Raw genomic sequence first — 15,459 nt, forward strand, 5'->3', positions numbered from 1 at the left:
CCCCCCCCCCTTCTCCCTCCTCGTTTGTTTATTGTGTACTAGATGGTTCAATGACGTCACATGTGTCTAGCTAAATGTGCAAGATTAAAGACACCGACCCCCCCCCCTTTACTCCCTTGTGTAGCTGACCGATTACAGGCTGCCCCACCTAACTAGCAATTTTCCCGCGAAAATCAGATTATAAAACCCACGAATATAAAGCTGGTAAGATCAATTCCAAATCAACAGTCTTTAGTGAAAGGCAAATTACCAACCATGCAGTTCAACTATATTATTCTCGTCTTCTGTGTAAGTATCTCATATTTTTTGTCACAGTTACATTACTTTCCTCTATATAAATCTAGCACGTTCTTAATACCCTGATCTTTTTTATAAATCTCATTTTAAACCAATTAATTCAATCTTTTTTTTAATCTCCTAAACTTTGCCAAGCTGAAAAATCTTTTTCTTGGAATATTTAATATTACAGTCATCCTACTTTTACTTCCAAAGATATTGAGTCTTTGTCACAAACTTTGATTTTTTATCGTTGCAACAGAATGTCGTAGATCTGACATATTTTCAAATTATTACTACAAAATAAAATCTTATTTCTTATTACTCGTGTAATTTACAATACATTGTAAATTAAAATTTTGCTTTTTGAAACCATTAAGCAAATCGTTTTCTGTCTAGAACTCCATTTTTAAATATTTGAAAAGTCGAATCGATTCAAACTCTATGCGCAGCGTTATTATTAAATTACAAAAAAATAGTTAGATCAACCAATCTAAGTTTTAATCATCATAGGTTTACACCATCAAGTTGCAAAAATATAGGGATTAGAAACATTGAGTTAGTTTTTAATAATAAATTGAGAGTTCTTATATATGTTGTATTTCTTAGGTCATCTTGATGCTTGGAGAGATGGTCGCCGGCGCAGCAGTCCTTCCTCTTATTGGTGGAATCCTACATGGATTAACACATGGACATCACGGACATCATGGACACCATGGACACCATGGACACCACGGACATCATGGACATGGACATGGTCACTCCAATTATTATGGATAAGAAATCTGTGAACTTTATTCATTAAGAAGAAGTAAAACATAAATTTTTCTAAACTTGTTTGTTTATTTGCGAAATAAAAAAATATCTTTAAATTATAGTTTTTTTAAAATACATAATTATTATCTGTGCTGCAAAATACAAATAAAAATTTTCATTTTGATTAATAATTTGTTGTTTATAAAAATTATGATACCATAACTAAAAGACTTCAACAGACTATTTATTTCTTATGGCTATTTTTGGCCCAGAAAAAAATCGAAAGAAAAAATTTGCGCTTTCTTTCGCAAAAATTGCGCCAAAATTTTGCTAACATGGAAACCCTGTTCACAACCAACCAAACGTCTTTTGCGGCATGCTCGCTCCTGGTCAGCGTATAAAATCTACAAAATCAAAGCTGAAAATATCAGTTCCAAATCAGCTGTCAATTGAAAAGGATTAACTCCAATTAAATCATGCAGTTCAACTTCTTTATTTTCATTTTCTCTGTAAGTAGCCTTGTTTATTTACAGTACCTAACATATTTAAAATGACAGACTCAATAAATCAAAAAGATACTTATACTTAGAGGGTGATAAAATTTTTTCCCTGTCTATAGTTTTTTCATCAAAAATTGTAATGCTGAAAAATTGTTCATCCTCCACCCCACAAAAAAATGATGAAAAAAAAAATTTCAACAAATCTGAAAAAAGTTGACAATTTTTTAAAATTTAATATCATCTATTTTAACCCTACCTGACCTGAGCTAGGCACTTAAGAATGAATAAACTATAATCCCGACTATTTAATCCGAATATCCAATGTGGAAACTTTTAATGTTAGTTCTTAATCCACTCTTTTTCTATGTCTTTGGATCTTAATCCACTCTAATCTATGTCTTTAGATATCCGTACATTGTTTTCTCCAATGAGAGTGCAGGAATATAGTTCGTAAATTGTATTGACCAATGCCAGCTTTGAAAATAAATTCTATCCCATGAGAGAAATCCGCAATTTCTAACAGATTAAGAATTTGTTGTTGGCCTTTGTAAATTAATCGATGAAGAAAAATATGTAATAAAACGTTTGAGATTCTTTTTTAACTAATTTTAACTAATGTATTTATAAATAAATGGGTGAGAAATGAAGGCCCTGGCCCTTCCAGTAAAAAAAAACGAACAAATCTGGCGTTCCTAGAATCAAATTTGTTGATCAAAATATTCTATCTCGAGCAGGCCCGTAGCCAGGGGGGGGGGGGTCCCCTTTGACCGGTGTGCTATGCTTTATGAGTCTGTTTTTTTTGAGGCATTTCCGTGGTGAGGCGTTTCCATAGCAACCCCTTGACCCTTTAAAAGCTTTTTTTTTAAATGAATAAGAAATAAGATCATATCATTTTCATATTGCAAAGTCAAAGTAATAAATGATTACTTGACTCTGTTGGAGTTCTAACAATTGTCGAACCTAATTTTCTAGTTCTAAAATATAAATAAAATCTGATGGATTTTTTTTAAACCAGAAGTGAGAACTTTTGTTTTGAGTGTTATTAATCTTGAATGCTTGATCTCGATATCCAATGTGGGAACTTCTAATTTGATGATCAATGCTTGATCCCTTAATTTCCGTTATTCTGATGGGTACAATTACCATGGGATATCGAAGAGGAAATAAATTAATCAGCAGGTCTGTAAAAGATGGAGATCATTGTTTGATCCCGAGATTGACAATTGGTCTCAGACCATTTTTGTTGAACAGTTATTTCTCGTCTGTTTTCTTTTGTTCTAACCTGTAATATTCCTCTGTCAGGATGATATCCCCCAAATAACCAAAGCACACCGTTGGAATCACTGATCAAACAATCGATTTTGAAAAATCTTTATGAAATAGCTGTTTGTTCCTAGACGCCAGTTGGGTAAAAGGTATGTTAGATTTTATGGGCATAAGTATCAAAAAGAACTAGCATCGAAAAACATGGGGGATGGGGGTGGGGTATTTCTTAAAAACATATATAATGTACTTATTTAACAATTAGACAATGATAAAACTATACAAGACTAGCAATGTAAAATAATATACCTATCAGAAAAAACAACACTTTAACCCCATTTACGAAACCCGTGTTCCCCTACCAGTTTCATGACGCTACCCTGGCCTAAAGGAATTGAGTTTTTGCCACAAACACTGATTTTCTGATATATATGCAACCCAACGATGTTGATCTTAGATATTTCAAATTATAAATTGTGTTAGGTCAACTAATTTAAGTTTGAAATATTAAAGGTTTATGCCATCAGGTTTCAAAGAAGTAGGGATTAGAAAATTTGAGTTTGTGCCAAAGACTCAATTCCTTTCGGACACTGTCCCTTTAGTTGAATTAAACCAATTGTTCCTTATAAGAGAATGTCCAATTCTTGAGAGAATTCCATTACTGTCCTCGAGTTCTATTTTGCTGGACAGAAGCTGGTTTAAACCGGACCTAGAATTAAAATTCATTTACAGGGTGTTCCCCATTATAATCTACAGGATGTACCACATTATATAATCTACAGGGTGTCCCACATTATATATTGCACAGGGTGTCCCACATTATAATCTACAGGATGTCCCACATTATAATCTACAGGGTGTACCACATTATAATCTACTGTCCCACATTATATATTGCACAGGGTGTCCCACATTATAATCTACAGGATGTCCCACATTATAATCTACAGGGTGTACCACATTATAATCTACAGGATGTACCACATTATATAATCTACAGTGTGTCCCACATTATATATTGCACAGGGTGTCCCACATTATAATCTACAGGATGTCCCACATTATAATCTACAGGGTGTACCACATTATAATCTACAGGATGTCCCACATTATATAATCTACAGGGTGTCCTACATTATAATAACTCAAGGTTATTTTTTTAGAGACTCAACAATAATTTGGGATGCCTATCCTAAGGTCAAAGAAACGATCAGTTTTAAAATGATTATATCTTTGCAACCTGATGTCGTAGACTTTAGATATTATATTTTCTGGTATATCTTTAAGAATATTGCTTTAGGAATGTTTGAAATATAAAAGGCTTACACCATCATGTGACAAAGATATAGGGTGAATTCGAATTTATATAGAGTAATAAGCCATATTTGGTATGAAAGGATTTAAAAACAATTTTCTTCTAGCTCTTCAGACAAAGTGATTTCAGACAACACGCAGAATTTCAATCTCGAGCTTATTAAACATATAGAGATTGTACACATCTCGAGCTTATTAAACATTCGTCTAACTCGTCTATAGAGATTGTACCCATAATTTCAGGCAATCTTCACTTAAACAGTTTCATTAACACTGATTCATAAAAATACATTAAAAAGGTTTGTATATCAGGAATGAATGAAATATTCATGTTTTTCTCTTTCATTGATCATTTACAATTGTGTTTTCTAAAGTGGCTATCAGATATCTGCTGGGGCTGGGGAAACTGTCAGCTAGCTATAAAAACGACAATATATAACACATTTTTAAAAATATAGAGATTTTAAGGATACAGTTGTGAATTAGACATGCCCTTTTTTAAATTGTAGGTTTAATTGAAATAACACCGACAGTCTCATTAATGTGTAGGACTAGCTCACCTCTGAGAACAATCATCTTCCATAAACCCAAGATTACATCTACATCTTCCAGTTCTTGAATCACAGATTCCTTGGTCTAAACAACATGGAATTCATTAGATTCTCACGTGCGCAAAGTAAACTTAAATGCCGCGTTTTCTTCTTTAAAATGTTTTCTTTTTGAATTAAAAAAAATATGGTTTGATAATGATACTAAAATGTTAAATGGAAAATGGTGTATTATCGGTTTTATTAACCCCCTCCCGCTAAAATGACATTTAACTTAATCTTTTTAAAATAATTAAAGAAGATGGCTTTTACTTACTTTGTGTGCAATTATTGTGGCACACAGAGTCTTTTTTAACTTTCTTTTCACAATCACAATCTAATAGAATTAGCTGATATTAAGTAAACTCGGTTAATGACACAATCCTCTAAATGCGATACTAAATATATTTCTGAAAAGAGAGGGAGCCTGAACAAAGTTGCCAGAGTTATCATTTACCCCTTTATTGAAAATTGCAACTCCTCCCTTTAAATAGTTTCAAGGCAATTCTTTTCTTTTAAAATTTTTACAACGAATGTTTTGCTCTGTTGGAAGATCTCATACTTTCAGGATCTTTTAGACAACTTGAATCATTGAACGCTAAAATCCAAAAAAAAGCCATTGAAAGTTTTCCTTTGAAAAATCTTTAAATATGGCGAAGGTGTACTCAACAAGTTTAGTTTTCTGTACGGTTAAGTGTGCACTCTATGTACGTCAAATCAAAACCGGTTTTTATCAGTTTTCCTGGTTCACCGTGGCATCCACAAGACTCGATACGGAAACTTGCGTTGAATCCACGACTTCCGGGTTTCTAAACCGCCATTTTGTTTAAGATTTTTCATTTAGAAATAATTTTCCTTAAAATGCAGTTTATATTAGATTCCTTCATTAAATCTTCTCTCAGTGTAATTTAATTATATTAATGTTGAGGGGTAGAAAATATAGTAAAAGGTATAATTAATTAAAAATGGTTTCCTCTGAGTATACGACGCTGATTAATCCAGATTCAGCAACCATCACAACTTCCTCAGCTGCAGACGCATTCATATTTTTATCATTAAAGGGACTGTAAACGGAATATCGTGAAACTCTATTTATTGAGATGTCCGATTGAAAGTGATATTTATTAATCCATTATTTGATTAAATTTGTTAAAGCTATTGTCGTTAAAGCTGTTAAAGCTACTGTTGTTTTCTATCTTGAAAAGTGTTAATTTCTCTAAAAGAACTGAGTTTTTGCTGCAAACTAAAGTTTTATAATCCCGCTATCTTTGCAACCCGCTAATGTAAACCTATGATATTCAAAAATTTAATCATTTGATCTAACCGAATTGATAGTTTGAAATATCAAAGGTCTACGACATCGAGTGTCAAAGATATAAGGATTTAAAAATCAGAGTTTGTTGTAAAATGTCAGTTCCTTTCTTCCAATGTAGAAAGTAGAAATTGAAAATAAAAATTTAATTTAAAGGGACAAGCTTTTAAGGATACCGTTGTGTATCGGACATTCCACTCCATAAATGGTGGGTCAGTTGAAATTACATTAACGTAATTTACAATGATTTAAAAAAAAAATTCCGAATGAATTCCTGTATTGTCTGAGCATAGAACAGCAAGGAGTCTAGAGTTGTTGATAGTGCTCACTGCTGGTGGTAAACCATCGTAAATATATACATTGTTATCCTCGCAGTTCACATCAATCCTGGGACCAACATTAGCTTGTTGTCAGTATAGAACCAAATTATATTAATCTTTACATTTTGTTCGAAATCATGAAGAAAATATTATGGACATAATACTGATCGTAATTTTGAAGAACTTGTTCGATATTTAGATAAAGATAGGGCCCGGCAGAGTAAATTGCACCCCTCGACCGGCGGGTTTCCCGACACTCTAGCACCCTCGTATGTGAAGCAATCCGGTTTGCAAGCTTACACGGGCGCTGGGAGTCGGGTTCAAGTGTTTAACAAAGTGTCACACGAAAATCTGATGAATTTGCAAACTGTAAAATTTGCTTTTCTTACACTTTCTATGCTATATTTTCACCAACATTTTCTTTATATTTTCTCTTGAGAATACAACTTTTCCAAAATTTAAAAGAAACAAAATTTTACAGACTACAATTTTAAACTGTTGGAACCTATACAAGTTCACAGTATTTGTATGTTGCCTTTAAGAAGTCCAAACACTTTAGTCCTTAGGTTCTCCAAAAATTGCAGGATGAAAGAAAAACCCCCAATAAAAACATGGAGGCCATTACTATCTTTTTCTTTTTAATTATGTGCAAATAAAATGTACTCTAAATACATTAAACAATTGTTCAATTGGACAAAAATGACAAGAGATTGTTTGATTTAATACTTTGATAGAATTAAAAAATTTCAGTTTACATAACAGCACATTTTTCCTAGATTTGAATAGAGAGAGGCTAACAGGGATCGGATCCCCGTCCAGTCCTTGTTTAAGGGTGTGGGGATCAAGTGAGAATCCAGGATTAGAGCTGACAATCCATAAACAATCTCTTAATCCTCCTTGACCGGCCAACATTCAAGATTGAAAAAGTTTCTTGAAGTTCAAACAAGAAAACCAAATATTAAATTCTTCTCATCCAAACTTTTAATGTTTGCTCAACATTTTCCTATATATGGAAAGTCGATAATGGGCCTAAGTTCAAACGCCAACTGTAAGTGTAATTTTGAGTAATCCTCCATGCAAAGATGGCAATGCCAGATTTGCAAAGGTACCCTTGAAAACCTTGATCTGTTTAAAAATGTGGAGGATACCCGTCGTTTTTTTTGACTCGAACTCCGATAATTTATCCATAGCAATACTTATAAGCTTTTAACGGTACCATGGTGAATCGAACATTCCACTCTGTAAATGAAAGGTCACTTGAATTTACACCTACAATCCCCTTAAGCAGGGAAGAGGTTTTGAAATTAATGTTTTTTTTTATTATCTTTGCATAGATGTATATTGGTTCTTTTAGATAAACATTGGATTGAGCATTCATCTTTGCAACTTTATGCTGTAATGATGTCAAGGATTAAATAATAAAAGTTTGAGACAAACAAGTGTTCTGTAAAGAGTTCCACTGGAATTTTGAGATACGGTTTACGTACGGAAATGATCCGGATTTTTTGGTTCATTTTCATTATGAAAAAGTTCCGGAATTCCGGATAAATTCCCGAACGGTTTGTTTTTAATTGCGAGGCTTCCTGAAAATTTACGCTTAAAGATTAATAAATATAAAAAATTTACTTCTAAACATTTTCAAAAATTTCCTGTACTGTTTACCACTCCGATGATACCTTGCCAAAGAGTTTAGAATAAGAATAAAATTAGAGAAATAAATACTATGATTCAAAATAAAAACTTAATTTTAAATATAATCCCCCCTTCCTAACTTTTTAGTAAAAAAATGTTCGGCTTTTTTAATCGCAATAAGAAACAAAAAGTCTTTATATTAAGGTGGATATATTTTAGAATAAGAATACAACTTAAAATAAAAATAGAATTTAGAAACAGAGTAGAAATTAGAATAAGAATTCAACTTAGGATAAGAAAAAAATAGATATTTGGATTTTTTTCATTTTTAAATGAGTCTACAGTTTTCTTCATTCATCCTTGTGAATTATTTTGTGGTAACTCACATGACCCATGAACTAAAAGTTTAAAACCTGCAACAAAATGTTGATTTTTTTTTAAATGTTCAGAAATTAGTTAATTTTAGCAACAAATCCGCGAAATTTATAGAAACAAAATGGCGCCTGGAACCGTGCAGTTAATCTATAGGCTAAAATTGTTACTAGAAAAGGGAACACGATGCGCCCTACAGCTTAAGAGCTTAGTTTTCTATATTCTTTGTTCCTTGCTGTTCTCCAATGATAACTGATTTAGCAAAACAATCATGATGGCAGTCCCCTCCATTTACTGGCTCACCGGAATACCCTTCAGCACACTTTTCACACCTTAGGAATTATAAAATAGTAAATCTTAAATAGTATAAAGGATACAATTGTTTTTTCAATTTGGTAAAATGTGGGGAGAAGGCGCACCCCACCCATAAAGTTGCATAAAACGAGCCGTTCCAACATGTACAACATATACAACATGTACTGTACAATAATGTACATGCTTTCAGTTTTACTGTCCAGTGTCCAGTGTGGACTATCCAGCATATAGACATAGTCGACCCAACACGTTTTATGCCACTAATGTAGCCTGGCAAGAATGCAGTGGGATTCTTAATTTTCCTTCTGAAACGATAAACATTTACTCGATTAAGTAATTGAGTCTTTTACACAAACTCTGATATTCTAATACATTTTTAATCCAATGTTATAAACCTTAGATATTTAAATCTAAAATTTCTGTTAGACCAAAAAGTTTAAGTTTGGAATATGAAAGGTTTGCACAATTAAATTCAAAAAACTGAGTTTGCGACTCAATTCCTTTTGCATCAAGAACAAAAATATTCTATGTTCTAGAAAAAAAACATTAATTGTGCTTTATCTAAATTCTTTAATTAGTCTCCACTTTTATAGAAGAAACTTATTTTTGCCAGACATAATTTAAATAACTGAAAACTGTTTTTTTTTCTATTTTCGTGTTTTTATAAATTTTCCTGTAATGCTAATCTTAACCTGTCTTTGTTAAAGTTTATCCCATGCTTTGGAGGAAATGAAAAGTAAATTTATATCCCTGCAGTGTCTTCAATAGGTTGGTACAAGGTTATGTAAAATACAACTTTTCCAGTTGATTACTTACACAGTGCACAGGGAGATTAATAAAAGGGTTGAATAAATTTTCATCTTTGCTCTTACTTTTCCTGTAGGATTGTGTGAAAATAGTAAAATAAATTAGTAAAAATTGTTAAGTTACAAATTAGAAATTCCAAGAAAATTCATAATGTAAAGAAAAAGAAGCTACGACGAGAATTCAACTTTTTTCTGGTTCTCATTCTGATTCCTTAACTAACAATAATTTAGAAAGAAATTTTAATTTTTAAAATGCTCATATTTCTTTAGAAAACACATTTCAAGGATTGTTGGTTGGTTAGTTAGTTTTGGTTGGTTGGAAGGTAGGTTGATTGATGATTGATTAGGTGATTGTATGATTGTATAATTGATGATTGATAATTGATTGATAAATGATGATTGATTGTATGATTGATTTATTTATAATTGATTGATGATTGAATGATGATTAATTTATGATTGATAGATGGTTTATTGATGACTGATTTATGATTGATTGGTGATTGATTGATTGCGTGAGTCAAAACAATATGTTCGAAAAATTGTATAGTTTCTTTTAACATTGTACAGATAAAACATTTGTCAAGACCGGAAGAATTTCTGATCAAATAACAGTTTAAAAATCTAAAATTGCTACCTGTCTCCGTGGAACTTTGCTTTGCAGAAACATATTCCGGTTTTCGGATCACAAATCCCCTGAATAATAATCATCATTAGAGGAAACTTTATTTATGCACCATCCTTTTTCAAAGGAAGTAAACACTCAAATTTGCTTATCCCTATATCTTTGCAACCTAATGCACAAGATCTCTACAACCTTTCACTTCCTGATCAAATAGTCAAAGTTTGAAATTTCAAAATGTCCGTTAAGAATAAACAAGATACTAGTAGCCAGAGGGGTGATAAGATGATTAATTTGATTGTTTGAACCCAAGATTTCATTGCACAGATAAAGAGGAATAGAAAACTATCTGAAAACAATCTAAGTTGTATTTATTTTGAATTTTATACTTAGCTTGTCTGACATTAAAATATCAGATTTTTTCTTTTCTTCAAAGTCATCATTGTATATTTATACATTTCCCTTATCTGTGGGTAGTAAAAAAACATGATAAACAGCTGAACTGATAAAGTCAAAATTTGGTTTGGGTTCTCACAAAATATGATATATTGGCGACTGACTTTAAGGATTGCATTAGAATAACTCTTAGATCTCTTCTAAACTTAAAAAATTCGTCAAAAAAGACAAAATCAAATCTGCGAATCTTTTAGTATTTTTATGGTTTTCTAATATGTACGGAGAAAAATCTCATAAAAGTAATACAACAGAAAATGTTCAAATTAAATCCTATTAGACTAACTTTATAAAGTTTTGGGACCACCAGTGGAAAGTTTCTAGGACAATACAGTTTTGTTTGAAAAGAATTTCAGCACTTTGATAAATAAACAATCTCTACATTCGAATTTATTTATCTTTCAAGAAATAGCTCTTTTATCTTGAAGAAAGAGGAATCAGATTCCTCTAAGGAAATATATTTCATTCAAAACTCTGTTGGAAACCAATTAATAAGATCAAAAACAAGATTGGACGATTAAAATCTTAAACAGAATACATCGGTAGGTAATATAAAGTATAGACAATAGACATTGTACATTTTCCCCTCTCACTAACTTTTAAGGACACATTTTCTCTGAAGACAGAGGGGGGGGGGGCACAAGGAGAGGGGCAACTTCATCTTTCAGCTTTTCCTATCTTCAAAGACTTTCAAAGGCTAAGTCACATTATTAATGCTAATAAATCTAAGACAATGTTACATCTAAAGGGAAAAAAAACTTCTGTTTTTTCCAAGAGGCAAAATAAAAAAATTAAAATAAATATATTTAACATGGAACAAACAAACTCTTTAAGAGGGTCAACATACAATATTTTAAACCTTGTCAGTCTTGTTAGAACTATTTTAGCTATGTGTTACCTTGTTTCTGTCCTCGTGACCGTTGCAATGACAAGGTGTACATCCGGAGCTTGAAACCGCATCTCCATATGTTCCAGACTCACAAAACTGACATGTCGCACCTAGACAAATTATAGTCTTAACCAAACATTGGTGAATTGTTGAGAGAGAGAGAAAATATGGGTGATATATTCGAAATAATAGTTACAGACTAGGGTGTCACACAGGGACATCTAAAGAAAAAATAAAAGGATGAAACCTGAGAATCTCAGGCGTTAAACGGTACATATAAAACATCTATCTGATGTTCCTGTCTCGAGAAATTGTTATAAAACTGTGTAAAAGGAATTAATTTTATTGCCACAAACTCAGATTTTCTGATCCCTATATCTTTGCAACTCAATGTTGTAGACCTTAGATATTTCAAACTTTCAATTCTGTTAGATCAAAAAATCTAAGTTTGAAATATCAAAGTTGGAAAGCCATCAGGTTGCACAGATATGGGGATTAGAAAATTTGAATTTGTGGCAAAGACTCAATTTCTTAATACGAAAATTCATATATATGCAGTTTTGAATAAAAGTTGTAGTATTAAACAGATCATATTCAACAAATACGCAACCAATCTGAAAACGACGATATCCCACAGGAGCCTGAGAATCTCAGTTTTCCTCCTATTATAATTTTTCATTTTTATTTTGTATTTTTAATAGACTAGGCTTTAAGGGCACTACGCGCTCATCTTCTATTTCAATTGTGACAATGTTCTCTTCTCAGGTTTATTCTCTTTCATTTTTCCTTTACAGTCCCTTTAACCCCCCCCCCCCCCATCGTCCCTGGAATGTAGAAAAAAGGATTTATCCGTTCCCCCTGAATGATCAAATTAGACATCATAGAGGGCCGGCTTTAAGGAAATGACAGATCGAAAAATAAGAAAAAATCTAACAGGGTAATATGAATCCATTATAATACTAGACAATCTTTAGCACATGAATCATGAAGATTAGATAAAATATTGAATAAAAAACTAAGAATTGATAAAATCAAGGCAACAACAGAACAAATAATAAGAACTAGACATATAATTTTTATCTATTAGTACTTTGTACAGGTCAGAGTTTAAAAAAGCCAATTAATTGAATGATTAATTACAGTGTGTCCCACAAAAAAAAACATTTAAGAGACCATTTAAAGATCGACATTTAGCTTTATAATATTTGACGGCAATAATTCGTCAACCTATTTTTACAAGTGAACTTATTGAGATAAAAATGTCATAATTTCCCTAGTCTAGGCATTTCCAAAATGGGGTCTGTCTTTCATGCAAAGGCAGACCACATTTTTAAAAGACAAGACATGTTTTGCTACATTTGCTTCACATATTTGTAACATCGAGTTGACAAAGGAATACCTCAAATTATTTCAAAGATCAAATACGACCTTCAAGCCATCTCTTGTGGGACAACCTGCAACTTCTAATCACCTGAGGTATAATTAAGACACTGATCACAGAAGCCAACACCCTGGCTACAAGTACTGTGGAAACTACAACCACAATCTATATCACAAGCTGGTCCAGTCCAGCCCAGGTTACACTTACACTGGAAATGTGGTTCTCCTGATATTTCAAGGTTAAGAAATATATCCTGTATATTGTATATTGTACATTGTACAATGTACATTGTACAGAAGAGTACAATTGGGAGAAATTATACTAAGCCTAGACTTAACAGGACTGTAAGTTCATAATTTTAGACATTTAGACATTTACACATTTAGACAACCCTCAATCAATAAATAGATTGTCCGATTCACAATGTTGTCCTTTGATGCTTGGACTGATGAAGAACGAAGATATCTATATTTTCTTCCTTAAATATTGATTATTTTCAATTGTGGTTTTTCTGTAAAAATTGATTAGCGGATATATGCTCTGATAAAATTATGGATAAAACGAACACGTTTTTAGAGAGAAAAATAGGCATGTATCCCTCATTATTACAAAGCTAGATGTTTAAAGAATATCCTTGTTAATTAGATAACTTCTTCATAAATGGAGGCTCACTTGAAATTTCATCTACAGTTCCTAGTAATTATTTACAACTACTTTACAGGGCAGTAAAGGTAATTTTGCTTTACCAAGGATTTAAAGACCAACATAGATAAGCAGGATGCTTTGTAGGCAAAATTGGTCGCGGGAACCAGTGGTTAAGTGAAATTTTTAATTTCCCGAAAAAGTAGTTGTACACAACTATATCGTTATTCTAGATGAAAATGCGCAAATTTTTTTCAAAAAAACTTTGCAGAGCAAGTTGTTATTTTACTTAATTGTACCAAGGGACGTAAAGTAACTTAATGTCCCTCTGTCATGTTGGGGGAATCATAGGTCGGTAATGTTGATCAAAGGGCGGTAAAAGTATTAGAAACCAATTTCTTTTTCTAAACCGTTTCCTGAACAGAATCCGCGTTCACAAGTTTCCAAGCAGCTTCGACGACATTCATTAAATCCATCTCCTTTATTATTCAATTCAGAATTAGGAAATCAATTGATCACTCAAATAGAAATCGAATTAAATCAAGGAAATAGCAAATCAATTTATAAAGTTTAAAATTTAAAAGATTGTCCAAGTGTTTAAAACTGGAATTGGTCCTAAGAATGTCATCAATTGAATACTCATAAAATTGTTAATTATTTTTATTTGTATTGATAAATTTCCTGCAAATCCTTTGTTACATGAACACAAATAACTGCCGGGTACATTTTTACAGGTCGCCTAAACACATTAAAATTATATAGTTTAATACATTAGTAGCCAAAAATATAGCATGATATCTAAAGAGCAAAAATGGCGACACACTTTTTTCCCCAATTTTAAAGATAAAAAATAAAATTTAAACAGTAAAAAAATGCGGCAAACTGATCACAAAAAAGGAGATATTAAATTAAGACTTTATAAAAATTATGCTAAATTTTACTTTGCTTTTATATGAAGATTAATGTAGCGGTTCAACTACAATTGTACAATATTAACTTCTTCAATTTTTACGACTAAATCGGAAGCAATAAACATCTACTTCAAACCAATGATGGAATAAAAAATAAGTCAGCTCTGTTTGAGAAATTATTGCTTTTATTTAAATGTTTCCACAGAGGGTTTTAATTTTAGGAATTTAGATTAACTCATACGGTCATACAAACAGGGTGAGTTAAACAAAATGGGGATTATCAGTGTGTTGGACAAATATTTAAAATTTTTAGCAGTGTTTCGGATCCGGATCCTGACTCTGATATGGATCCGGATCCGGATCCGAGGTAACTTTTGATTCTGTGAATCGGATTTTCCCTATTAAATGTTATGCAAGGTTATAATTTATAAACTATATTTATTATATATTCCGCTGAGTAATCCTAAAGTTAAAAATGTCGTCATTACTATTATATAAATGTAAACATTAAATTCTTAAAGATAATTTTGAAAAATTTTCGTCATATAAATAATACATTTACGAACCATTTTGATTTATTTATTCCATGGTTTTGGTTAATTTTTGGCGCTACCCGGATCCATATCAACGTTTCCTGATACGGATCCGGATCCGGATCCGAAACGCTGATTCTTAGTAATCTTCGGATTTTGAGCATTAACAAATAAAATTTGATAAAAAATCTAAAATATTTTGAACCATAGAAAAAAAATCTGCGAAGCTATTTGGAAAATGTTTATTCTATTGTTTTCCGAAATTTCATAAAACAGTTCTGAGGTAAAATTTGTTAACATTTACTAAAGATTTCCACTCTAATTTTTGCATTTTTTTAAAATCTCATTCAATTTTTTATTTAATTTTTATGAAATTTTGAAACCCCATAGAATAAACATTTTAAAATGATTTGCAAAGACTTTAATTTTTTTATTTCGTTTCGCGGATTTTTTTTCAATGTTTTAAAAATATTTTTGAATTCTTTTTATTTAAATCTTTTCCTTTAAATCGGAACAAAATAAGAATTTTGAAGATTTTGTCCAAAACATTGTTAATCCCAGTGTTTTTTTTTCTC

General features: G+C 31.7%; 1 protein-coding gene and 1 long non-coding RNA gene across 2 annotated transcripts in view; one reads left to right on the plus strand and one right to left on the minus strand.

Moving 5' to 3' along the window:
- Positions 1-15,459, minus strand: part of LOC111699381 (multiple epidermal growth factor-like domains protein 8) — a 47,047-nt gene that overhangs the window by 30,888 nt on the left and 700 nt on the right. The window contains exons 3-17 of the mRNA XM_023470054.1: positions 14,122-14,179; positions 13,857-13,919; positions 12,889-13,023; positions 11,427-11,527; positions 10,091-10,149; positions 8,564-8,664; positions 7,978-8,004; positions 7,101-7,224; positions 6,283-6,395; positions 5,670-5,725; positions 5,439-5,505; positions 4,974-5,033; positions 4,670-4,745; positions 3,418-3,504; positions 2,815-2,875 (exon numbers count right to left, since the gene is read on the minus strand). Coding sequence (XP_023325822.1) covers positions 2,815-2,875; positions 3,418-3,504; positions 4,670-4,745; positions 4,974-5,033; positions 5,439-5,505; positions 5,670-5,725; positions 6,283-6,395; positions 7,101-7,224; positions 7,978-8,004; positions 8,564-8,664; positions 10,091-10,149; positions 11,427-11,527; positions 12,889-13,023; positions 13,857-13,919; positions 14,122-14,179 — 1,188 coding nt within the window. The remainder of the gene's footprint in view (positions 1-2,814; positions 2,876-3,417; positions 3,505-4,669; positions 4,746-4,973; positions 5,034-5,438; positions 5,506-5,669; positions 5,726-6,282; positions 6,396-7,100; positions 7,225-7,977; positions 8,005-8,563; positions 8,665-10,090; positions 10,150-11,426; positions 11,528-12,888; positions 13,024-13,856; positions 13,920-14,121; positions 14,180-15,459) is intronic.
- Positions 195-1,148, plus strand: LOC111699387 (uncharacterized). The gene is made up of 2 exons (XR_002764737.1): positions 195-288; positions 886-1,148. It is a non-coding gene; the product is annotated as an uncharacterized LOC111699387 (long non-coding RNA).

This window comes from Eurytemora carolleeae, unplaced genomic scaffold (genome assembly GCF_000591075.1).
Source record: "Eurytemora carolleeae unplaced genomic scaffold, Eaff_2.0 scaffold261, whole genome shotgun sequence".
NCBI lineage: Eukaryota > Metazoa > Arthropoda > Copepoda > Calanoida > Temoridae > Eurytemora > Eurytemora carolleeae.